We start from the raw sequence: 27,676 nt of genomic DNA on the forward strand, positions 1-27,676 counted from the left end.
TGATGATGATAATGATGATGATGAATCTAGGCAGTTGCTTAGGGCGGCAATTTCCGGGGGGGGGGCGGCATTTTTTTTTTTTTTAAACAGTAAAATTTGTTTTGAAACACTTGTTGGTAAATCTTTTCTGAAGTTTCTTCTTGAACACATTGTGGAAATCGGGTATTGTTTTGTTAGTCAACCACAACTCTCAGTTACATTTCCAGTATAATATATGAGTAGCTTAACATCAAAGGCGGACATCTGACCCTCAGATCGAAATTTAGATAGATATACAATTTTCAAGCTCTTTTCAGTTATGGTGAAACCATATGCAAACTCTAACACTACATTTACAAAATAAATTGCTTTAAATTATTACAAAGAACACTGTGAAACAAAAAAGTGCCTGTGCTCAAGGTTGCGGGTTCATTGGTTCATTACTGGCCCAGGTTGATGGCATTTAAGTGTGGTTAAATGCGACAGGCTATGTCAGTAGATTTATTGGCATGTAAAAGAACTCCTGCAACACAACGGCGACGCTGATATAACCTCGGCAGTTGCGAGCATCATTAAATAAAACATAATTTACAATTTACAAATGTTATGCCTAATCTGACGGCACATCTCTTCCCACACAACCGAGGACAGAGCAGGAAGGTATCAGTAACGAGACCACATGAGGCAGATTCTTTATTCGTACAAAACCGATACAAGTCACCTTCACCCCCTCCACCAAGGAGCCAGGTCTGCAACCACAGCGCCAACTGATTGCAGCTGTAGTGGCGACCACAGTGTTGGCAGCACTGGCACGCTGCGAGGTCTGCCGACACGCTGCTCCCCCGTCCCATCGGGCAACAGTGTCAGCGCCAACGTCCAAGAAAGGGGCTGTCCTGCACGATCAGGGTCTCCTCGTCACGTCGCCGATGTCCTCGCAGCAGTGTGAGCAGCCCCACTGCAGCGGCGGCCAGGAAGACGAGCCCCAGCAGCGCGAAGGCCAGGGCCATCTTTGGCGGCGATAGGCAAAGGGCGTGGTCGGGATGTGAAGAAGGTGCCACAGCATCTGCAACCCAGCCTTTCGTTAGCACCGCAGTTTCTCACCGTTTCCTGCTCACAGATTCAAAGCAGGTCAAGTGTACTTGCCAGAACTCAGCACATCTTCCATGTCGTCGATCTCAATGCCAGGTGCAACCACCTCAATGCTGTTGAACACCTCCAGATGGTCCAGCACCTCCCCCTGCAACAAAAGGCAAGGTAACAGGGACATCTGTACACTCGACTCAAGCCTCACACCGGAACATGCTCCTCACCTTCAGCTTGCGGCTGTTCCTGGCACTGCTCTTCCCATCCAAGCTGCAATCCACCTGCAACACAAAGATCCAACTAGAGACCCATGGGGGCACTATTCACATGAGATACGCAAGCCTCTTCACAGATCTGCAGGCTTGAGGTAACCTTGTGTAACATAAAACAGGCAAGTCTCTTTTTCCGAACACGAGTTTTACAATTTCAGAGATGCACTAGAACATGGATTCTTGTTTATATAGTGGAATCCCTTGTATCCAACACCCAGACAACCGGCAATTCCAAAACAATGGCAATTTTGAATAAGGAAAGTAAAAATGAAAATAAGAAGAAGAGTCAGTATAAATAAGTTATAAATTCAAGTAGTGACCGACATTTTTTAATGAGGTACTTGCACTGCTTGCAGTATTATCGATGTTCGTACAAGCGAAACAAAGAAACAGCCATGTAGATTGCCGAAAGTGAGGTTGGAAGCCGCCATTTTTAAAGTGGGCAAGAAACTGTGTTCACTCCACAGACTTCTGTTACATGCAGTAGACACTGAGTGTCATGTTATCACAAAGTACTGATGTGTGCCACTTTTGGGTGCACAAATAGCTATTACATGAATCGTACGTATTCTATTGCCTGTTCGACAAATGGCAGAACAGCTAATTCACGTCCTCAGCCCCTTCAGACATAACCAGTTAGCGATGTAGGTTTTCTTGGGAACAGCAGTTGCACGATGGCAATATCTCTGCACAAGTGTACCAATTATGTTTTTAAATAACTTACAAAACTCTTTTCCAATTCACTGGCAAATTCAGTTATCAGGACTGGCCTTGTCCCATAGCTGCAGAATACAAGGAATTCTACTGTATCTGTATATAAGTGTTTTTTGCTAGCAATGAACTTATCTCTATCTTTATATTTACAAATCTCTCAATAAAAGAATTGTATTGCAATGGATACCATCCCATTGTGGAATCCTGGGAAACGAGAATGCGGATGCTTTAGCAAAGAAGGGCAGCACTGCTACTTACAGACCTGTTACTAAATCTACGTACTACTATGTGAAAAGATTTATTAAATCTACATACTTAGACTTCAACAAACAAAATTTGATAACACAATCTCAAGGAAAAAAATGGAACTCTCTGCATCATAATCCACAGTTGATTCCCAATTTACCACAGAAATCGTCTGTAGCTGCATTTAGATTGGCAACAGGCCATGACTGTTTGGGCAAGCATCTGCATAGAATTGGAATATATCAGTCCCCTAACTGTCCATTGTGCAACTCAAACCAAGAAATGGATTCAGAACACCTCAAAATCTGTGCATCAGTGGCTAACTATGACAATATCTTTGAAAAATATTGGAGTGCAAGAGGTCATATGACTTTATCGTCAAATGCCTGGCATTAGAAAACAACAACATATTTACAAATCTGCATGCTTGAGACAGACAAATCTTATTATCAGTACCTGAAAAAAACACTCATTTCTACTTGATGAAAGAAACAATTCAGATTTTTTAATTGCACTTCATAGTTCGACCGTACTGACTAGTGACATTTTTGCCTGTTTGGCGAGCCAGTATAAAATGTTCTGATCTGTTTGAGGCACACTACAGCCTGGTGGCTCACCTTGAGGCAGCTGCCATGGCACAACTGCAGCGAGCAGTGGATGTGCAGGCTGCTGCGGTCAGGGAACTTGAAGGCTGCAAACGTAGCCCCAGCCACTTGAAGCTTGAGTTTGGACCTGGCGCCATCCCACGGAATGGGATTCAGTGCAGGCAGAATCAGTTCGTCAATGGGGCAGCCCCACTCGTCCAGCAACCGCTGTGAGGACTCTCCTGCCCCGTCATGTGCCACACAGTCTGTCACACGTGTGCCCAACCCCGCTGCAATGGACAGTCAGTCATTCTTCAAACAAATTAATCACTTTTTACATTTTTTATTACAATCAGAAAACCACAAAAATACATATTGAACGTAATAGAAACAAAGATACATTAAATGAGCAGTCCGTGATAGAATTCTAAATTTCGATTATATTATAGGACGTTTACCTAAGTAATCCTTGGATTAACAGCGTTTGTTGCATCTATCTACGCCTTTTAGTTTGTGAAATATTAAAGGTCTTACTGCAAGCTCTGATGTCATAACCACTGATTGCTTCATAAGACTGCATTTTAGTTCCGTTCTACATACTGTGTAGAACACTGTTGCCAACATATCGCCCTACAAATTCACTAACTTTTCAACAAAAAGTAGCTAAATCTCTCCAAAGTCTGTTAAAAAATCCCCAGAAATGTCGCTAAAAATTAATAATAAATATCACTAAATAAAAATAAGAAAAACATACATATGCAGAGAAAAATATCATTTCCTCGTCGTCACCCTCTTCTGCGGAGTCTGGTTGTGTTGTTAATGGCTGTGATGTTGGGGTGGAAGGTGTGGGAACAGCTGAGTGTGAATACACTGCACTTGATCCAGTCACTAACACTATACTTTCTGGCAAACTGTAAGTGTGGAAATTTTCACCCAAGCGTTTGACCACAATTTTTTCTTTTGGTGAAATGTAACACTCTAAATCTTATATATTAAAATATATTAAAACCAGCAAAAACTACAGTCTCATTTGCTTCACACGAACTGTCGGCACAAAATTCCAAAACTCAACTGCCTCGGGTCAGTTCAGAGTGGAAAATCTCCACATTGCAGGGAAGAAACAAAAATTAGCTGGAGCTCGCGACTCGTCACGTGCCAATCAAAGTTGCCATCGTTTATCGGTGTTGGAGCAGTAGCATTGAGAGAGAGACCTAACCCATGAGAATCATTGAATCAGCATCTTTCACCCCTGATCACTGATCACAAATATTTGAGATCAGGGCTTTCACGTATGAATCATTAGACGACTCAGTCATGCACCCGTGCCTCTTCTGAAACTAAGAAGTGCATGACTTCAATTGAATGTTTTAACTTAAAAGAAAGGAAAAAGTGTAAGAATATAAAAATCGGCAGAAAACTCGCTAATCGTATTTTACAAAATTTGTCACAGACACTGAATCAAAATTCCCTAGATTTAGCGACTTATCGCTAAATATGGCAACACTGGTGTAGAACGAGTTATATGTTACCGTCAATTATTAACACACTTAGGACCTATCATATGCATATACTGTAATAATAATAATAATAATAATAATAATAATAATAATAATAATAATAATAATAATAATAACCATTTAAATCCCGTACAATCCATTCTGTTCCGGAAATATAGTTCTAATTTTATTCATCACACATTTAGGTATAACCACTCTATTGCTTCTTCCAATTGCTGTCCACGAATTTATCCAAGCAACAAACTGCTTACAAGCAACATATCGCCACGTTTTGTTCGTTGTATTGTCTTTTGTAAGTTTTTTTTTTCTGCTTGTTTAGAGTTTTTAGACTAAGAGTGTGTCTAGCCAAATTTAATGCCTCTGTGTCTAAAATAAGTGTTTGAAAATAAGGATTATGCGTAACACAGACAATATTTTATTTTTTCAGATGAACAACGTCATCAATTTCACAGCAACACAAACCCACCATGTCTGTTTTCATTATTTCACATTTCGTACACTTACACCAATATTTATTTCCAGCCTCCCTATCGTTTCAAAAACCTGGCTATTTTGAATTTCGCGCTCATAGTGATTAGAACGACTTGAGTCTGGTAACGGTTCAAACTGAAAAGATTTTATATTTCGATCCATTATAACGTAAGTCAACCTGTAGTTACATAGTTACATATGGACTAGAAATGATTTGGGACAAGTTATCAATCAGCGATATGGAAAGAATCGAAAAAGTCAAGGCCAGATTTCTGAAGAGAACACTTGGAGCAGGAAAATTCGCACCAAACAGATATGTGTACTTACTTGCTAGAGAAACCTTCTTTATAGAGGATCTAAGGGTGAAAATGGCCTTACCATTCAACGAATCCTACAACGAAGTTATCGCACGAAGGACGACAAAGCAGAGAGGAGTTGATAGTAATTTCTTCTTCACAGATGCCATGATATACAGGGATTGGACCAAACTGAACCAACCGCAAAGATATGCCATCGTTGGACTCGCAATACACGGATACCACCACAAAATGTGTCAAAACTCAAGATTCCACCAACCTGATGAGAAATGCGTATGTAAATTCTGTGAAAAAAAGTGTGAACTCTTATCACTTCTCAGAGTGTAGCAATAGAATAGGATCGCTAACTGACCTCATCAAAGACAAAATATAAACAGTGCAGTGTGCCAAACTTTAATGCTCCTTCGAGCGCACCTTTCTCTTATTATAACCTAAGCCAAAGCCTAAGCCAATAACTCAAGAACCATGCCTCGCATTTACATTTGGTAAATTACATTCTATTTCAATTGAAAAACGTGTTTGATTAAAGCGAACTTAATTTTATCGCGGACTGCTCCTTTAAAAAACTACTGTATACATAAAACAAGAATGAACATGTCAAGTATTTAAACACAAGAGAAATATAAATTAAAGAATTTACAACCGTACGAACAAACACTCATGGTCTGGAGCTCAAAACTGCACTGTAGATAAGCAGAAAGAAGAAGACAAAATAAACAATATAAGCAATAAAATAGCACAGATTACAGTCTATATGATAAAAAACAAACACAACTGAAAACGTTTATAACTACTATTCACAAGTATGTAAGACTAATATTTAGCATTTAATTATCTAACGCTAATAATTTCTTTAATTTTCACTTTAAATTTAATAGTATTTATGTTAGCTAAAACAGGACACTGAGAAATCAATTTGTTGTACAGTTTCAAGCCATGTTTGTGTATAAATTTCGTATTGTTCTAGCCATGGTCTGAGTTGGTATCTTTGCACCAATGTTACCACTTACCGGTACGAAAATTAAACAAGTGTTAACAACCTTTGCAATCGGTTGCATTTATGTAGATCCTCTGGTTGATCAACCAACATAACAAATGCCGTGAAATTTATTATTTGTATTAGCTAAGCTTAATAATGTATGGCTGCCTTTAGCAATGGGAGGATACAGAATAGAGTACATTTGGGGAATTCAGAGTCAGAAAGTGTGTTACTATTTTTATAATTTATATGTTTGAAAATGTTGGTTCATTCATCAACTTCAGTTACTGCGGGTGTTCTTTTGTTAATTCGTTTTAGAGTTGCTTTCAACCAGAAAGACAAACCTCCTCAAGAATCTTCTGCAGGACATCAAACTTGTAATGTCCATACAACAAGTGACATTCTGGAACAGTAGAAATTTTGACGTATACATAACAAGTATCAATATCTCACTTCAACTTGTGTACAGAACAGACAAATACTAAAAGCAGTTCCTCTCATTGCTAGAGGCAGCCATTACATTATTAAGCTTAGCCAATATGAAATAATAAATGTCACGGCATTTGTGATGTTGACTGATCTACATCGGTGGTCGTCAACCATTCAGAAGCTTCTGCCACAGGAAGGGGAAACTTTAAAATCTCAACAAAAAATATGTATGTACGTACATATATATGTATGTATGCATGCATGCACAGTGCTCTGCCCAAGAGCAGGTCTTTAACTGCAAACCCAGCATTTTTCATTCTTCCCAAATTCTTTCTTTCCTCTTAATCTCCCCATAATAATACATTAACGTTGTCTATCAGGTGATATTTTTTACCCCGAACTCTTCTCCCATTCACCATTCCTGATATGTACCATATGTATATTGTATTAATACTAACTAGTCCCCTACAAATATAGCAAATTAACAAATTAGGCCTACACAAAATAAAAGGAATCAGTCACTGCACTCACACACCTACTGGCACTTATGCCAGAAATAGTTTCATATATGTAAATGTATTTATATTGTTATTTATGTACAATGGCTGCAGAGGGCGTCCTGCACGTATAAGACCCTAAATCGGCCTCTGGCTTAAAGCCAGAAATGTCAATAAACAACAACTGCGGTGTATCGCTGCGCGGGCAAGGTTCCGGGGCAAGTGCGAGCAGCACAGCAGTACGCGTCGAGCTCTTCTGAGTGACGGTGGCAGCTCGACGGTTTCACAACTGCAAACACGTCGGGTGTCGCGGAACATGGCTGGATCGTTTTTTTTTTTAACTACGAGAAGAGATAGCTTCATTCATGGAACAACTGAATAAACCTATTCCGAAACTCAGAATAATGTTAAATGGACTTGTGACTTAGCATTTCTAACAGATTTAACAGAGCATTTGAATGTTTTGAACCTCTCTCTTCAAGGTAAAGGTCAAATAGTCACCCAAATATATGACAGAATCAAGGCCTTTAAACTTACATTATCACTTTGGGAACGTCAGTTAAAGGACAAGAACCTTAGACACTTCTCAAAACTAAGGGCAGTTCACACTTCTGTAATGACAGCAGACTTACAAGAATATGCGCAAATACTAGGAGAACTACTGTGCCAATCACTCGATGACCACTGATCTACATAAATGCAAAGGTTAACAGAACAGAGTGGCAGGAGTGTGCTGCAATAATTTAACAAAGAGCTCGCAAAAAAAAAAAGAGACAGTGAGGCCGCCAGTGGATAGAAACGGAGTAGAGGAAGAAGGAAACAGTGGTTACACAATAATAACATAGTAATAATAATTATAATAATAACTTAACTTTAAATTAGGTTCTAAACAAACTGCCATTTCGTTCACTGATGGGACCACATCCCATTCTTTCATAGGTTGCTGACAATTTTAACAATCATTAGACTGGACAAGTGGGAGACTGTAAGCTTACTTCTTTCACAGATTACACTAAAACCTCTTTCACCTTCTATGCTGTTAATGGTGATAGAATTCGCGATTTTTTTTGGCTTTGGTCATAGTTAATGGTAAAGAAGCATTGTTCTTTTGTATTAAATTACCCTCCACGAAATCTCGGAAATCATAAATGATCAGTGGAAGTCTCCAACAAGCAGTGCAAAACCTCTAAATTCCTATATTTTCAATCAATCGCTTTAGCGGAAAATGGTTAAATTAGAAAAGTGCGTCTATTCTATTGATTTTTTCCCTCCCGAGCAATTTTAACAAAGAGTTCAGAACAGATACAATGAGCCCCCTTCAGCACGATGATACTGTCGGTTCACAGAAAGAGACATCCTTTTACCCCTATACCGTGCACTCTATTGTCAGTAAGCAGAATAGGATCGGTGTCGGGTAGAGTTCCCGGGTAGCTCAGTTGGTAGAGCGTTGGTACGCTAAACCAAAGGTCCCGGGTTCGATGCCCGGCCCCAGAACAATTTTTCCCTCGAAATTATTCAAATCAACTTTACAGGGAGTTATACCTGAAATCTTGATTTGCATAATACACGTCACTGTTTGTTAACAGAAAACCACAATTTAAGTCACACGGAGTTAGTGTGCACTCGAAGTTGGTTGCTTGATGGTTGTCAGCCCACTTTGAGGTCTGTGGATATAGAGGGAAAAATTAGATCAGTGTCGGGTAGAGTTCCCAGGTAGCTCAGTTGGTAGAGCGTTGGTACGTTAAACCAAAGGTCCCGGGTTCGATACCCGGCCCCAGAACAATTTTTCCCTCGAAATTATTCAAACCAACTTTACAGGGAGTTATACCTGAAATCTTGATTTGCATAATACACGTCACTGTTCGTTAACAGAAAACCACAATTTAAGTCACACGGAGTTAGTGTGCACTCGAAGTTGGTTGCTTGACAGTTGTCAGCCCACTTTGAGGTCTGTGGATATAGAGGGAAAAATTGCATCGGTGTTGGGTAGAGTTCCCGGGTAGCTCAGTTGGTAGAGCGTTAAACCAAAGGTACGTTAAGCCAAAGGTCCCGGGTTCGATGACCGGTCCCAGAACAATTTTTCCCTCGAAATTATTCAAATCAACTTTACAGAGAGTTATACCTGAAATCTTGATTTCTTGATTTGCATAATACACGTCACTGTTCGTTAACAGAAAACCACAATTTAAGTCACACGGAGTTAGTGTGCACTCGAAGTTGGTTGCTTGACAGTTGTCAGCCCACTTTGAGGTCTGTGGATATAGAGGGAAAAATTGCATCGGTGTTGGGTAGAGTTCCCGGGTAGCTCAGTTGGTAGAGCGTTAAACCAAAGGTACGTTAAACCAAAAGTCCCGGGTTCGATGACCGGCCCCAGAACAATTTTTCCCTCGAAATTATTCAGCAGAATAGTTGTTTGGAATAACCCCAATGAGCAGGATTTCCTTTCCTTCCCCTTTTCACCTGAAGACGAAGACAGAGACAATCTTGGAAGTATTATAGATTCCTTGCTCATTATCTTCTTAATAGATAATCACGCCTGTACATGGATATATTCAAACATAAGTTACAAGATCTTAACAATGCCACTCTGAATGAAGGCCTGATGGAGGACCTCACGCTGGGAAACAGACAAATGGTTGCACCATAAGATTTAAGATGGAAACAAAACCAGTCCCTCAAAGACAGGCCTTGGTGAGGAAAACCCCAACAAAAACTGAGGCTGAAGTTGCTGCATGTTGAGCATCACAGGAGACAGCAGTGCAACATGTACAAATCTGAGGCTAAATTATTAATTGTGGTAAGACTCGTACAAAAATGTACATTTCAATAGCGAATTACTCCTTCGTTCAAATGTCAGACGAAAAAACAAAACCTGAGTATTGTGAAATGAGGTTATGAGAACCCTTGCGGTTATAGTACGTCTTTAGCTAGATATCTCCAAGAACGTCTTTTTAAGCTCTATTTCAAAATATGCAAGTTACTTCCTCTTAACTCTTTCCTGAGATAAACACTAGACATTACTTTCAATCATAGTAGGCATGCCCAGAGAGAATCAATTAGATTGTGACTATAAAGTTTGTAGTATTTACGAACAACTTATTTTAATTCTTAAATGTGGAATGATTACATTTCGTTCAGCACATATTTTATGTTACAATTATGCAAGGCATGATCAAGTGACACAATCTGGAGCAGAATTGAAGGTAAAATTGGGGTTTTTCAAAAGTAAAAAGTAATCTTTGTTATTTTCCATACACACGGGTGCTATGCATAGACATTTCGCTAGCCCGTGCTACGAACGTGCTAAACTAGCCCCGGCTATCGAGTGATTATTGTACAGGATTCATATTATATCACATTGCTAGCACTGGTTTATGAATACGAAAAACGTTAGTTCTCTGATCATCCACCAGAAGCCCGCGCTAAGAATGTCTATGAATATGGCCCTTAAAGATTATGAACTGACATATTACATAAAGAAATGGGGTTTTTAATTCAGAATCCACTAAACTCATGTCTGTTACGTGTAATATGATGCATTTCAAGTGACGAAACGAAACTCTCTTTCCTTCACATAGCTCCACAATTAGTAATCCTCAGATTGGGCCTTATATTCAGTAGTTATGGTTCTCAAGAGAAAGCTACATAATGGGACTTGATAGGAAAATTCTGCTCTCAACCTGCTACACTGCAAATCAAGCCTTGGGAATACATCACACAAAATGTTTGAAGGCCAAATGAAGACCTGGAACAAGCTGTTCCAAATGCGTTTGCTGCAAACACTTCAGCAATTCTGCGGAGTTTTTAATAAGAAGAAAATAATTCTCCAACACACAGCAGCACGTAAAGAAGGTGCTCCAGACTGGCCCGGTAGCCTTGTTACATGCTCACCTGGCAGCAGTGCCTTCACCAGGAGAGTGGTCTCCTCCCCTACAGACACCTGGCTCGTGCTGTCCTGCCCCCTGATCTCCAGCCACGCTTGTGCTGTACTCTGCTGCTGGTAGTCTGCACTGGGCATGTCCGCCTTCTTGCGTGCCATCCTGGCAGATGGGCGGGCAGGCGTCGTATCCTCTGCCGGCAGGCGACACGTGACGGCACGCTGCTGGTCTGCCACCTGCTGCAGGTGCCGGTCCATCTGCACCTCCACCACGACGGCGTACAGCAGTCCAGCCTCACCCGACACCACCCGCACCCCACACTGGGTGGCCGGCAGATGCAGCGTCACCAGCGAGTCTCCAGTGCCCTGCGCCTTGCATTCCAGGGGGAAGCCACGTGCGTACAGCAGCCCATGGAACGGACGTTCCAGCTGAGTCTGCACGGTCAGCGTGCCTGAGCTGCACGTCACGTTCACTCCTGCACACAGAAATATGGCTGAGTCATATGTTCCGTCTGTTTAGCTCACATAAGGTCTGTCTCTTCTTATCACTCTCACTGAAAACCCTCCAACACTTTTTCAAGACAATTTCGTATTTCTACAGCAGTCATACAATGATCCTATCAAACTTTCAGTTGCAGATAATGATCATTCATGACGGATATTTATCTTCTGATGTTTGTGTTAAAGGGGATCACAACACAAAAATCAAGTTACTTCTATTTTGAAGTCAAGGACGATACAAGACTATGAATATAATTGTTTTTATGCGGATAGAGGAGACGGCCTCCAGATATGAAGGGTAGCTGCGATTATATTGAATAAGCAGTCGTGGACAGCCAATGAGGGGTGGTCCTCCAGCTTGGGGGTTGGGCGAAGGGCTAACAACCCATCACTGTAAAAAACAGCTTGTTACGAAACTTAACAATAAGATTCTTCACCTGACATAATTAGGAACATTAAATCCAGACGTTTGAGATGGACAGGGCATGTAGCACGTATGGGCGAATCCAGAAATGCATATAGAGTGTTAGTTGGGAGGCCGGCGGGAAAAGACCTTTGGGGAGGCCGAGACGTAGATGGGAAGATAATATTAAAATGGATTTGAGGGAGGTGGGATATGATGGTAGAGACTGGATTAATCTTGCTTAGGATAGGAACCAATGGCGGGCTTATGTGAGGGCGGCAATGAACCTCCGGGTTCCTTAAAAGCCAGTAAGTAAGTATGTCACGTTGAGAAGTTACACAAAGATTTAGCTGAAGGTGTGATGTCATTTTGCTCCCGCATGCTATTCCCTCTCCCAGTCAGAAGCTGTATCATGCAGTCAGCATTGTTGTGTGGCGCTGTGCGGATGCTTGTTCTCGCCGTATTCTATGTTAATTTAATAAGATTTTATAATTAAAATGCCTTATTGCAGCGCTTACGGTTGTACAATTCAAGTAAATATGGGCTGTGGGCTGTGGACTCGTGACTTGACCTAAGGTTCTAGTCTTATTCCGGTCCGGCCCTGGACTGGGTGAAGATTGGCGCGCCTGCCGCCAGAGTAGCGCTGTAACTACTGCTGACGCGCCAGTCAGTCGAGTTGGATCTGTCGTGAGGGAAAGACGTCTGTGCCCGTGTTGTGAGTAAAATTGTGTTGTCTCGTAGTGATAAAGTGTCTATTAATAAAAGTTGAGTACACTTTAGAACAACGTATTTTTCTCTATGATCCATATGTGAAATACTCTTCTGCAAGAAGGTGTCGAAGAGAATTTGAACATCAGTTTGCAGGTGTTCGAATTCCTAGCAGGTCAACTATTCATGACCTTGTCAATAAAGTCAGACTACAGGATCTTTTTTGAACAAGAAACGTGTTCAACAACGCCGTGTACCGACAGAAGAGAAGCTCCATGAAGTAGGGGCCTGGTTAGAGCACTCACCCCGCAAAATCACTGCGACGTTTAGCACAAGAGGTTAACATTTCCAAGACGTCAGCTTTTGTGGCAACGAAACTTCTGAAACTTAAGCCATACAGGGTAACTGTAGTTCATGCTTTACAACCACGAGATCCTGTAAGTAGGGTTAATTATTGCAATTGGTTTGTGCAGTCCGTTCATAATGGCGACGTGGACCCACTTTTAACATTCTTCGCTGATGAAGCATGATTTCATCTTCACAGTCACGTTTCTACTCAGAACAATAGATACTGGGGTACCGAAAATCCCCATATTATTCATGAAGTTCCTCACCATGCTGCAAAGGTTGGGTTTGGTGTGCAGTGAGTGCGAGTAGAATTATCGGTCCCATATTTTTTGACACAATAGTTGATTCACAAGTTTATGTAACTTCAATTTTAAATCATTTTTTTCCGCAACTAACAAGAAATGAACGATTGAGTGGCAGGATTCACTACAGCACACACCGCTGCGAATTCTATGCATGAATTGCAAAGTGTGTTTGGTGACAGAATAATTAGTCGAGGATTGTGGCCACTTCGTTCCCCTGAGCTATCTCCATGCGATTTTTATTTATGGGGAACGTTAAAGAATAAAGTGTATGCATCAAATCCGCACACGTTACAAGAATTGAAAGTCAACATCACGAGAGAAATACAGGCAATCAGTCAACATGAACTTTTGTGAGTGAACCAGAATTGTTTTCGGATATATAGGGAATGTGTTCGAGTTGAAGATCATCACTTTCAACATATGTTGTGATGCAAGTAAGCCTAATGTTTGTAGAGTAGTTAGTGTCCTGTACCCATGACTTGCCGGTCGTTTACATGTAACTCTGGCAGCAGGGGCGCCAATCTTCACCCAGTCCAAAGCCGCCGCGGAACAGATCGGCCAAGCTACAAATGCTCTGTAGTTCTAGTGCACCAACAAAAGGTACTATCAATCATGAACAAATTGTGTCTACCAACTGCATGCAAAGATTTTCAAATATCTTATACAATTTTGAGTTGAACTGCCCAGAACTTGTAAATTGTCTTAGTAGAAGTGTTAGCATTTTAAGAAAATTCACTCTGTACAGAGGAACAACAAATTGACCTGACTGGCATATCTTTAAGTGAAGTTATGAAAATAACCTACTGTTTAAAATTTTGGGTTCAAATTAAAATTGTAATTTGAACTGTTTTATATTTTTTTCAATAACACTTTATTCCCTTCACTCACCTGTCACCATATTAGGCCTGCGCGGTGCCAGCATCTGTTGAGGTTGAACACACACTCCACAGCTCTGCAACACACAGCAGGTCAATATCAGGTGACAACAGCACAGGATAACACCAATGGCAGACATATCAGAGAATTAAAGGCACTGCAACAATGATGACTAGACACAGGCAAAATATGAAACGTCATATTCTAAACCATTCCTGGTAGTAGTAAGGGAACAAAGATTTTCACGAATAACGATGTGTAGAATGAAATTACCGACAAAATTTGTTTCATATCTCATAATACTTTCGTAAAATTGTCAATTTTTTCATATTTAGCCCCTTCATTAATATTCCTATAACTACCACTGAACTAGGCTAAGGACAATAGAGATGTTTTCCAGAAAACATTTGAAAAACCCAAGCCACCCATTCCGCAAACTTTCCGAGATTCTCAAGAGCAAGTGAAATCTCAAAATTCCCCATTACAGTCACTGAAATTGAGAAGCCAAAACAAATAAGTCGTTTTTATTCCACTTCTGCTCATTCTTTCGAATCCAGTGCAAGTCTTTTCGGTTAAAAGTGATTAAAAACTGAATTTCTAATATTATGCTTACAGAACAAAAACAGTGTCATTAAATAAGTAAACATATATCAATAACAGTATCTTAAATACTTGAGCGGCATATTACATGCTTTGTATATACAACATAGTCAAGGAAGAGAAGTTTGGACCTTTCCACTGCTGGTGAAGTAGACAAAAAAGTCACGACGTTTTTAAGATGGACAGAAAAAGACATAGATGTAAGATACACCCCACTCAGTAAGGCTGTGTACCATCCTCATATTCGTGTTCACCTGAAGACATATAATTATACAGGTGAACCGTAAGTAATGTCATAGGGTTATTCTTTGAGATATTTTAAAAAAAAATTGAATATAATTTTTCTCGTTTTTGCTTACTTTCTAAGATAAAAATTGTTTTATATGAAATATTTCATAGCATGTTTTGGAAAAGCCATTGATTTAATTCCCAATGTGCTCAATCAATTTAAGAGAGCAGTGTATCATTATTGAAATAAATTTAGTTTCGTCCTTTAAATGTGCACAAATCTGACCCGAACAAATGTAACATTTTTAATATATTTTTTTTCAGAACGAAAAATTACATTAGTTTGGATCAAATTTCCGCACATTTAAAGGACAAAACTATCTTTCAATCATTTATTATCATAATACAATGCTTTCTTAAGTTGACTGAGCATATTCGGAATTAAATCAATGGCTTTCTCAAAACAAGCTGTGAAATGTATGACTTGAGGCTTTCCCGGCGTTTGATGTAGAATAACTCTTCTCGGGTTCTCAGCCAGGTGAGTTGGAGATTTGCTTCCAAGCTTTCGACTGCTAGCTCTGCCTTCTTCTTCAGAGAATGAAGTGATGTGGGACCAAGTCTAACCGGTATATACAGTATGTCTACAAAATACCTTGTGAGTGTGGGAAATGCTACATCAGGCAGACGGGACGCACTATTATGGAACGCTGCAAGGAACATCAACACAGCATAAGACTATATTATCCTGATAAGTCTGCAGTAGCCCAACACAGCCTAGAAACTGGCCACAAGATAGATTTCGGCGCCACCACCATATTGGATAAGACATCAGGTTACTGGGACTTGGTTATCAAGGAAGCTATCGAAATCCAGCTAGATGGCAATAATTGCAACAGAGACGGGGGTCTACAGCTGAGTACAGCATGGAAACCTGCCATCAATACGCTTAGACCACCAGCACACGGCAGACAGTCGGGACCAGCTAGTAGCTCCTGAATGGCTGCCGCTTCCACCAACCAGAATGCGCCTGGCGGTCGGGAATAGGAACTAGCTCCTGGTTGGCCCGCAGCGGGAAGCCCTACTATTGCATATATACCGGCACATCACTTCATTCCCTGAAGAAGATGGCAGAGCTAGCCATCGAAAGCTTGGAAGCAAATCTCCAACAAACCTGGCTGAGAACCCGCGAAGAGTTATTCTAAGCTATGAAATTTTTCATATAAGACAATTTTTATCTCGAAAAGAAAACAAAAACGAGCAAAATTGTATTAAACTTTTTGTTTGAAATATCTCAAATTATAATCACCTGAAATTAATAACACTACTTATGGTTCACGCTGTATACACAACCTTCAAAGTTTTGTTTCTTTATATACTACCTCAGAAAAAAAAAAACTCCAATCTATATCTCTCCTCAATAGTCTATAGAAGTTTCGGAAACCTGTTTAAAATTTGTACTAAAATATCGAAGAACGAAAGTATTGGGTCCACCTGTTCACAGAGACCAGCTCGTACTCACCAGCAGCACCCCCAGCCACAGGACTGCATCTCCTCGGAGGGACATCTGCAAGCACAACAAGGGCACCTTAGTGTTCTGTTTATTAGCTGAAAGCACATGATTTGCTGCTAGATGAATCACTAGTAGATTCTTGTTTCGATGGAGGGCACCACAGTCAAAGCCCTGGTGAATTTGTGAATACAAATAAGCAATGAGGTCTCAAAAACTAACAGGGCGCCCATTTCCTTGGGAATTAAAAAAAACAGACAACTTACCTCCACGGTCATGAGTATGGACGATGCACCCTATTGTGCCTTAATGCATCAGAAATGAAAGTCAAACACTTAAAAGTTACAACAAAACCTGACAGAAATAACCACATGAAAGTAATGCAGAGTAGGCCTATTATAAATGATTTTTTTAAGTAGGTTATTTTACGACGCTGTATCAACATCTCAGGTTATTTAGAGTCTGAATGATATGAAGGTGATAATGACGGTGAAATGAGTCTGGGGTCCAGCACTGAAAGTTACCCAGCATTTGCTCATATTAGGTTGAGGGAAAACCCCGGAAAAAACCTCAACCAGGTAACTTGCCCCGACTGGGAATCGAACCCAGGCCACCTGGTTTTGCGGCCAGACGCGCTAGCCGTTACTCCACAGGCGTGGGTATGAATGATTTAAAAGATGAAGTCAGCACTAACATGTTATATATTAGTTTGCTTCTTTTTTTTTTTTTCGAAGGAGAAGGAGGACCCTTAGGTAAGCACTGCTTCCTGTGCAACCTCGTTGTATTGGGATGATTTTGAACCGCTCATCTCATGAAGCACGTGATTTACTCCTTGGTGCCATCTTGCTCGTTCAGCACAGCATCTAACAGAGTCCGCGTGAACAGGAACGCCCCTCTGCAGTCTCTCAGATCGATGGCGTCTGATCGCAATTCACGTGCATGAATCTGCTGCATCCTTAACCAGAGGGCCACGATGTTGTCGATTCCACGACTCACCAAGGCGCCATCTATCCGAGGGAGCTACACTTCCCTTGTCTGCTGCAGTCCGCTGATTGAAGCCCCTGCAGCTTCTCTGGAATAAGTGCAGCTCCCGAAGACAGATGCCACCTGTAGGCGAATCCCAGAACCACGCCCACCACGTCTCTTGGTCAACCTGTAACTATTAAAGATGATTAATGAAGGCGAAATGAGTCCGAGGTCCAACGCTGAAAGTTACCCAGCACTTCTGCTTCAAGTGGTTGAGGGAAAACCTCGGAAAAAACCCAACCAGGTAACTTGTCCCAACCAGAATTTGAACCGGTTCCGCTCATTTCACAGTCAGGCAAGCTAACCGTTACTCCACATTATTTTGTTTTACATGAGGGCCAGGGCTGCATTAGTGATTCTTACAGCAGATAACTTCAAACACTAACATTTTACACAAATACAAAGTATATTATTTTGTGCGAGATCGTGCGTATTTGCTTGGTTTCCGCACAAAACCAATCCGCGGAAAGTCTAAAATTCCACATTCAGTATTCCCAACCTAACACACATAACAATTTCCCTCTTCTTACCGCTTAAGTGACATATTGATTTTACTGCTTTAGGCTTTTAACATATTATTTTTAGAGACGTTCAATATAGTAATAATTATAAATTGGAAACTTACCACTGCTATTTCACCTAAATTGCACTGTTAATTATTGTTTTTAAATATTTACAAAAATTAAGTAAACTCTACAACTCCATTAAAGTTACTGCATTCATGATGCAAGTAACATTAAGGAAGCCGTGAAAAAATCAACAAGATTCCAGACTCATCATAGAACAGACGTATATCACGGCCTACTGGAGTATAGTAAACACAAAACATTTTAAAGCAACAATGTTGAAGATAGATATTTTTGTTTTGCAAATTTGCCGTCATTGAACAGAAACCAAGATGGAGATTTCATTGCAACTAATTAGAAATTCCTCTTTCAGGTATGTAATAAACGATCTTCGCACAAAATAATGTACGATACACGAGCGGTATGTTTTCTTTCAATTCTCGGAAATTAAAAAAGCTCAACTACGTTTCGCTTTTTCAAACTTTTCCTCGAACATGAAAACTTCAACATACCGCTCTTGTAACGTATATTACTATTATTGCTAGGAGTACATCCCCATAACAGTAGGCCACTTCAGTTCTTACATATTATATAAACGTCAGTTTTTTATGAAAACTTTTCCGGGAATCGTCATTAATTTATCGAACACATACTATTTCGGAAATATAGACTACCGTTTCATTTATCAAAAGATTTTATGCAAATAGTGAAGAAAATTGTCGCAGGCAATCTGAAGAAATAGTAATTTCGTTTCTAAAACACGGACCTCATATACGATATTTCGGAAACACTTAAATGGTTCGTGACTGCTAAAGATTAAACAAATCAGTTTAAGAGAAATCTTTGCACGGAGAGACAGACGGAATGCCGGAACTTTTTCGGCACCAGGACGCTGACAACGTCTATTTTCGTGAAAACCTCCAAGTCGGTACTTCGCATCATCATAACTCATAATGTACTTGCCTTGAGAAACTACGTCACAGCCACGCAGACGTCGGTCATGGTGGTCGTCCCCTGAATGCAGGAGTCCTGCTGCGCGGGTGGCAGACTGTAACTAAACTAGCAGCGGCGGCGGCCGCACTTTCTACGGCGCATGCCACAGCCTTGATCGCACGGCAACCGCAGAAACATGTGAAAGTCGTCGCTTCTCACGCCCACTAGATGCATATACTGTATCTCTGATATAAAGTGCTCTACATGCGCGACGAGTTGCCCTTGGCCAAGTCTTCCTGCAGCTCTTCTCCATTCATGTGCATAGCTTTGGCAATCCTGTTGCCGACTGTCAGATCCGTCGACAGGTCACATGCCGAAAAAATCGAAAGAGAATTGGGAGGACAAATTTAAAAGGTACGCAAAACGCGTCCTTGCAAGGGGTTGGGGGCTGTACAAAACTAAATATGTGAGCTCCAAGCCTGTTGGCCACTAGTCTCACTCCGGGTTACGCTGCTTCACTGAAGGAGCTCTAAAATATTTTGAAGGGGATGCCGAAATTGGACGTAACCTCTTAGGTACCACATACGTGAGGGGGACGGAGATTTGATCAAGTGATCACGGGACGGTGCGAGGAGGAGTTGGCTGTTGTTTGCCGTTAGGATGGCAAGACGCCGTCATCTGTTGTTCGATGACAAGGCATGTGAAGGCCGTCGGAAGAGGCGCCGAGAATTCTAAATCTGCAATTTGAGAGGTCCCTGCCCTTTCAAATTGCGACTAATTGAGTGACCTCGTACATTTAATAGACAATTTAGAGGTTCTGAACTAGGGCATACGTCGTTTACAAGAAAAGGGGAATATATATGGGGATGGGCATATAGGTCCGTGACCCATTTCTTATAGGGCTCATCCCGACATTTGCCTTACGCCTTAGGAAAACCACGGAATACCTTAGGCAGGATGAGTTGTCTCAATATAAGAGACTAGCCAATTTGGCTATTATGTAGGAGGTGTTGTCATGAGCCTTGTTGAATCGTCTCAATTTAGAGACCAGCCATTTGGCTTTATGGTGGCTCAATTACGAAGAAAGGGGAGAGATGTAATTATTAATTAATTTAGAGTAATTAGGGAGATTCATGGGGAGATGAGTGCAGGTCCGTGGCCCATTTCTTTTAGGGCTCATCCCGACATTTGTCTTGGCGCCTTAGAAAAACCACGGAAAAACCTTAGGCAGGATGAGGTCACATGCCTTGTTCATCTCTCGTTTTATAGAATGGCTTGACAGCAGAAGTTGACTTCTACAGAGTGGAAGTAATATAACCCTGCACATCTCGACAAACAATTCTAATACCATATTAGTCCCACATTAACACTTTCCTCGGAGAGAAAAAATTTCCCCTAAATGCTAACACTGTTTTGCTCGGCGATTCTGATTTTTATCCTTATTAGAGAAACTGATAAGTAGACCTCGGATTTTAGGTAAAAGCCTATTTTGTTCCTCATGATATATACAAAAGAAAAGTTGTATATATATATATATATATATATATATATATATATATATATATACACGAATTATGGAAATATATGTTCGAAAATGGTGGTCCTATACAACCTAAAAATACCTATTTCACGTTGGAAACTATTTTTACCTAATTGTACATTGTCCAATTTCTACAGTTGGTAATATGGAAACGCTGTGTAATTCTGTATGCCAGTCGTGCCTTGACAACAATCGCAGCATAGTTCGTTGGGGGAGGATGCAGTGAGCATTATTTCAGCTAAAAAACTTCTGCAGGACCCAACAATTGCCCGGGATATTGCATTCATCAAATCACATTATGTATTTCTGGTCCCCATTATTAATGCTCTAGAGTCTTCAGGCAAACAGATCTACACGCAACTGGGATTGATAGAAGAGATGACAGAAAAAATCAACTTGGTTCCTGGTTATGTTGGTGAAAAAGTTTCTGAAAAACTCAAATCAGTGCTTAAAAAAAAACCAGGACTGACAGTTCTCCGCACAGTTGCTGACATCTTGGCTGGCAAAACACTTGAACATGAATGTGCTGTCCCCTTGCATCTAATACCAACATTTAAATATGCTCTGGTGTCATCAGTTGATGTGGAACGCTCATTTTCGGCATATAAGATGGTGTTATCTGAGAAGCGATGCAGTTTCTCAATGGAAAACTTAGAAAAGGTGTTAGTTGTTTACTCGGGCTCTAATTATGGACATGTACAATATACTGTCAAATGTTTCGGCTAATTTGTAATGGGAAATGAAATAATGTCATTTTTTGTTCACCTATTTTTGTAATTTTAGAACCTATTTTGGTTTGTGACAGAACCTATTTTAGGTACCTAATTTAAGATTTTTAGGACCTAAAAGTCCGAGGTCTACTGATAAGTAATGATTAAATTTATCCTTTTGCAGCTCTTAAATAAAATGGGAGGTTTTCTTGCAAATTAACATGTATCGTTATTTCTCGCCATTAAGTCAGGCAACCCTACTGCAGTGACTAAGGGATGGAATGCTCTTATTCAGACCAAGTTCGTATGTATATCGTAGGTGAATCGGCGAAGCTCTGTTGCCAAACTATGCAGATTTTCAGCCTAATTGTGGCATGTAAATGGAATAGGCTGTAAGTGTCGTTTCTTCACTTTAAACTGTTCTATGTGCCGATCTGTTGGACTACTGCTAGTTTATTCTCACTTGCATGAAGGTTGACTCCCATTTGAAATTTTAAAGTGACACGCCACTGACCCTACTTCCTGTTAGAGCTCATTGATGAAATTAAGCTCAAGTGAAAGTTCACAAGTGGTTTAATTTAATGCACTAGTTTCCGAAATAAAGGACTGTTACGGGTGGTCTGAATCACCCTGTATAACTTTAGCCAGAATGCGTTGCAATAGGATCTTCCTGCGTGAAACATCCCCGACAGGTTCTGGCATTTATCCATATTTTTTGTAAGCTCAAACGAACATGGACATATCCGCAACAAATTAACGAATGAGATACTGCGAAATTAGACGTACTGCGAAGTTAGCCGAGTTTGCCTCACTATACGTAATACATCAGTCACCAACGCTATGAACCACGTGCCAGTCTGAGCTGGGATTTTCAAATTGTAGTCATAGTCGGAACATCGGTAAACACGATCGGCCAAAAAGAGTTCCATCAAGTTTCGAGAGAGAGGTACTCGGCATTAACCGAAATAGAATTCTCTTGCAACAGCACAATGAGGAATCCCATTCAGCTCGAACAACCATGTACAAAATGTAGGAATTGGAATGAATCGAACTGTTACCACACCCGATCTTGCGCCTTCACATTACAACCTGCTTCGATTATGGCCCACTTCCTACGGGGGAGAAATGTCCAGAACTTGGGAAGCTGAAACGGCTATCACTGAATTCTTCGTATCAAAACCCAGAAACTGGTACCGTTGCGGGACAACAAACCTCGCTCAACACCAGTGAAGCTGTCACACTACTACACCACAGTCTAGTATATACAGTCACGAAGCTTAATACTAAATATGCAAACTTAGACAGTTGAAATATGCATCCATACATAGTTGCTCACCACCAGGATCGCTACTATCGCCTCATCACAGACCCTTTTCCTAGCAGACCATTAAATGTATTGTACTTTCGATATCGTGTTCTTTTGAAAAAATTAACACCTTCCTTCCACTACTGAAATATGAAATACATAAGGTTTATATATTATTTTCATAAAATATATATTATATTCTATAAACTCACCTTCCTGGATCTTTCGGAAGAAGGATAACTCTAACCTATTTTTCTTACAATTTATAGTACTACAAACGTTTCCTTGTCCCATATTATTATTCAAATTATTGTATTTTAGCCATTTACAGTTATTACAACCGATAACGAACATTTCACAGTTTACATAGCTTTTCACAAAAATGCGAAATACGGCACAATCAATGCTTTTTCGATCTAGACCAGGCCGTAATGTTTCTTCGGGTTTTCTATTTCAGTGTATGGAGCTCAGTGAAATATATTATAACTTTATTGCGTATCATTGCTAAGCTTTATTTAGTGTAATGTGTCCATAAGTTCCGTTTACTTCTTGTTGCATAACATGTTGCAGAAATAATTACAAAACTGTGTTATTTTAATGTGAAGAGAATTTTACATGTTAACATAATCTGTTCGCGTCAACATTTCAAGTTTAGAATGGAAGCTATTTTGAGGTTTAATAAAAAAGAATTTATATTGTGATTTCAATTTAGCACATCTACCTTCCTTAATTTTAGACAAAACATTTACTGTACCATACCACTTCTATGAAATTAATGTACGTACAATTGTGTTACTTCGTCTCTTAAGTAGTAGATAAATACAATAATTCATACAAATTGAATGTCCGGGGTATCATACATGACATTATGCTTAATTATAATGTATGATTGCGAATTTAGGAATATAAGTTGAATATAGTAAACATAACCTATAATTTTCATATGAATGGAAAGGCATTGGAGATCACTAAATTTAGACAGAAAGGGGCAACTGGTACAGTAAACATAACCTATAATTTCAACATATCTAAATATCCGTGCGGTGCAATTGAAAATTATTGAATCGTGCATAAATGAATGTACAAGAATTTCGCAATATTTAATCGAAATAAAGGCAGGTATTACACATACGAACAACGTAATTTTCACACCATAAATAATATTACATCTTAACTCGCAAGTGAATTATGTCTGAAGTGTCTCATAATCAGTGTTTTAAATTTTATTAATGGAATTACACTACGTATTAGAGAAACATATGTTAATGTTTATGCATTCCAACTAATTTATATGGTTGAAACGCCGCCCTTCGTGATCGGGTTAAGCGAGTCACATGGTCTGCCTTACGGCCTGTATTAGATCACGAGGGCTGTGGCACAGTCTATTGTTCCTAGTACTCACAGCGCTCCAGGCGGCTAGCAACTATCGCGAGAATTGCAAAAAGCATCCCAAGCTTCGTGACTGTATATAGTAGACTGTGCCTACACTCCAAAAAGGCTGTCTGTACATTCCAAAGACGTAATGTCAGTGGCTTAATTGATAACGTTAAGGCTCGCTTTGTTGACCATTGTCACACATAACAACGGGTTGTCGTCTCGATCTCTCTTCATGATTGCTCTTGGTGCTTTCACTCTTCCAAGAATTCCCTCATTTGTTCAGTGCGTAACGTACAGCTTCTCTCATCTCCACTTTCTCGAGTCGTCACACTTCAATATAAATTAGCAGCCAACAGGCCCCAATTGTAGTTCACAAACTGCATTAGAGTTTAGACGATGTCTAGGGGCTTCTTCATTACTTGACAAAACCATTCCCGGTCTTATTTCTGAATCCAGCATTGCGAACACCTATACTGTATTTTCGAAGGATGTTATTTCCATATGGTCTTCAGTTCGAACCCCGTATTTCTAATGTGACCTTATTTCCGATTTATTTCATTTCTGAAGATTTCTGAATCACAGGCGTCGGAGGGGCAAGGCACTATCTTCTCCCTCGACTTATAGAGCCAAGGGCGTCCCCCCCCCATAAAATTAATAGGAGGACCTCGCCCCCGCAATAATTGGAAGAGATATTTCTCATGTTAAAAATAATTCATTTCTTTTAAATATGAACCAAGACACAATTCTAAAATGGCTATTTCAAATCCATAGAGAGCCAACTGCCGCAACGAACACGTTAGTGATGCAACGGAGACTCAACCTTTTACAGTTAAGTTCAAATTCAACTACTGCGATCGAACAGTAATAAGTAGACTTCGTTGAATTGCCACACGCAGTGTGCAATCAGGTTGCCGATGTACGGTAGTATAGAGGAGGTGGGCGACCTCCCGGTCTCGTAGTATAAGCAGTTCCTGCTAAGAATTGTGACCGGTCCAAATAGATAGAGCAGCTACAGCTAATGTATACCTATGTAAGCACTTGTTTTCGCATTACTGTGGTCGGAATAGTCAAAGCTTAACATTTGTTCAGTGCAGACAAGAATTCAATCAAACATACTACAATGAGATTGTTGCTGTTCCAAACAATTGCCTCTGGAATACCCTTACCCCCGCAGCCAGTCTTGACCTGTCGAAAAACGTGATTGGATGCTGTTAATTATTATTCAGAATATTACGGCAAAATAATGGAGGTAATTGATGCATTAGATAGCACAGATAGTTTCGCTGTTGCAGCTGTAAAATCATTGCCTTCTGAACAGCTATTGGAAGATATTCTGTTCATTTATTCTAATTTTAAAATCGTGTCCAAAAGCATCACCCTGTTAGAATCGTCTAAACTACAACTCTCAAAAGCTCTTAATATAGTGGATAAAGTATCACAAATCGTTATCCAAAATATCACCAATTTCAGAAAAAGTGAAATGTAAGTTGAGAAACATTATTGCTAAAAATTCTGCCTATTCACAACATCGTACTATAAATGATGTACTATCACGTCACGACAAGACGTGTGAAGTGTTGTGCTAAAAAGTAGTGACTTCCCGTTCTTCAAATATGCACCTATTACATCGTGTGATGTTGAACGTACATTTTCCCAAAATAAAAACTTTTTAAGTGACCATCGGAGGAGGTTACTTTCCAGTCGCTCAAAATGTACGTAACTCTTCACTGCAATGCACATATTCAAGGATGATGTGAGTATATTACATTAAATTTCAAGCGTTAATATATCTCACTATAAAATAATTGTGTATTTACATGTTTAAACATTTGCTACTTCAATGAGCATTCATTATATTTCTTGAATGCAGGATACAGGTTTTATTGTAACCGCAGTATACTGCTCAGTGTTTACATCAGAGGCATACTCCGTCCGTTGCACGTCCCCTTCTCATACAGTCTATACCGCGAGTGTAGTAAACCTTACGATTCTCGTGGCAATTCCACGAAGTCTAGTAGTAAGTATTGCTTAATATCAGTTAACAAATTATTGTTAATGTTCAAACAATTTAATTTGTCTTGCAATTTAAAAATAACCGTTATCAACAATCAGTTTCAGCGCTTTTTTCTTTTTCGTGATGATCGTCGTCACGAGTGTGTGCGATCAGTGACTGCAATGTAACTATTGATAATGGATAAAGTTTGCACAAAAACGTATAATATTTTATCCACATCTACTAACTTCCCCTGCTACCTCTATCGCGTCCACCGCTGCTGTAGAAATAACGAACATAAGACATTCCCAAACACGGCCACGAACCCACGACGCGGAGCACTGCTTAAGGCAAGGGAGACGCACGCGATTACAACGAAAGAGTTGAGAATCCAACCAAGAGTCTGCTGGGTTTACAGCTCAACGCATTTCAGACGTCGCGTCCCGTCGCGGTCATCGGACTGAAGACATGCCAGCTGCGACTTCCTGGGTGTCCCCCAGAAGCAACGGGATAAGAGTGAGCCGTGTGCTGCTGAAGTGAATATTAAATATTGTATTAGTCGACTCATTTTCTCTTTGGGCACCGCCCAGATGCGAAACAGGAATAAGCAGTACTGTACAAGTTGAATTAAACATGAACCTATGGGGACAAAACAAGTAAATAACTTGCAGTGACGAGTAGTGCCCACATTTCACTGAAGTTAGGTAAGCAGTGACTACTGTATGCTCAAAGCGCGGACAATAAAAGTACCTGTACGTACTTTCGTGTCTCTTGTGTGTCATTTTATGAGGGTACAATCGGTTGACATAAGTTGAATAGTAAACAATGCTTTCATTCTTTATACTACTGAATATACAGGGACATCATTTTATTTTTACTAACATTTGTAATATTAACTTGGCTATACCTCTGCAACAACGCCGTTTGCTACCCCCTTCCACGACTGGAGTTCGATGATATTGGCGTAATATACAAACAAATCACTTTACTAGGTGTAGGAGGGACGAAAAGTGGTTCATCAATTTACGTAAACTAGGAAATATCGCGCTTTTGAGTTTGATAATTTTCATTAGGTTTTTGTTTAATCAAAATACGGTACAGTATTAACATGAGTGTTTTTACTCACGAACTGAGCTGTCCATGCGGACGTATTCATTATGCGGTGTATATTATACTGTCTACAGCACATTAGCGTACAATATAGACAATTAGACAATGAAATTAAATTGAAAAATAATCATAATATGGCTATTTAAACACATTTTTAAAATGGTGGCCGTTCATTTCGATACAGGCTTCAGTTCTAATATGCATATTATCGCACTATAGACTATTGTACCTAATTCCAATTACTAGTTTCGTCCTTCGTACTGGTAACTCATGTTGAAATAATTCTGTACCTACCCTATAAAAGAGTACCTTACATACTGTAAATTCAGTCTTCACTTCTGCCCGATCCGAAAAGATAAAATTACTCAGACATATTATCTACTGTCCGTCCAAGTGGTTATGTCGTAGGGTTGTAGAAAGGGAGGAAATCACGTGACAGTAAATTACTTAACGGGGCCCTTTTATTTAAGTTATTTTAAACAGTTGTACAATATTACGTTGACGTCCAATTCCTAACAGAAATTAATGTTCTCAGAAAAGAGCTAAGTCAGCCCAGCCACTAGCTGCCGAATAAAAGCTGGTGGGGGAAACCGGGATACGACGTAGGCAAATGGACGACAGTACCTGTGTGAAAATGATTCAATATTGAAAGCTCTTTCGTCACTGGAAAACGC

General features: G+C 40.0%; 1 protein-coding gene across 1 annotated transcript in view; it reads right to left on the reverse strand.

Moving 5' to 3' along the window:
- Positions 1–659: 659 nt before the first annotated feature.
- cyr (cypher) overlaps positions 660–27,676 on the reverse strand; it is a 37,735-nt gene continuing 10,718 nt past the window's right edge. Inside the window, exons 2-8 of the mRNA XM_069836429.1 lie at positions 16,454–16,498; positions 14,119–14,182; positions 10,980–11,441; positions 2,912–3,168; positions 1,290–1,343; positions 1,123–1,216; positions 660–1,042 (exon numbers count right to left, since the gene is read on the reverse strand). Coding sequence (XP_069692530.1) covers positions 843–1,042; positions 1,123–1,216; positions 1,290–1,343; positions 2,912–3,168; positions 10,980–11,441; positions 14,119–14,182; positions 16,454–16,498 — 1,176 coding nt within the window. The 3' untranslated portion in view covers positions 660–842. The remainder of the gene's footprint in view (positions 1,043–1,122; positions 1,217–1,289; positions 1,344–2,911; positions 3,169–10,979; positions 11,442–14,118; positions 14,183–16,453; positions 16,499–27,676) is intronic.

Source organism: Periplaneta americana, chromosome 9, assembly GCF_040183065.1.
Source record: "Periplaneta americana isolate PAMFEO1 chromosome 9, P.americana_PAMFEO1_priV1, whole genome shotgun sequence".
Classification (NCBI taxonomy): Eukaryota; Metazoa; Arthropoda; class Insecta; order Blattodea; family Blattidae; genus Periplaneta; species Periplaneta americana.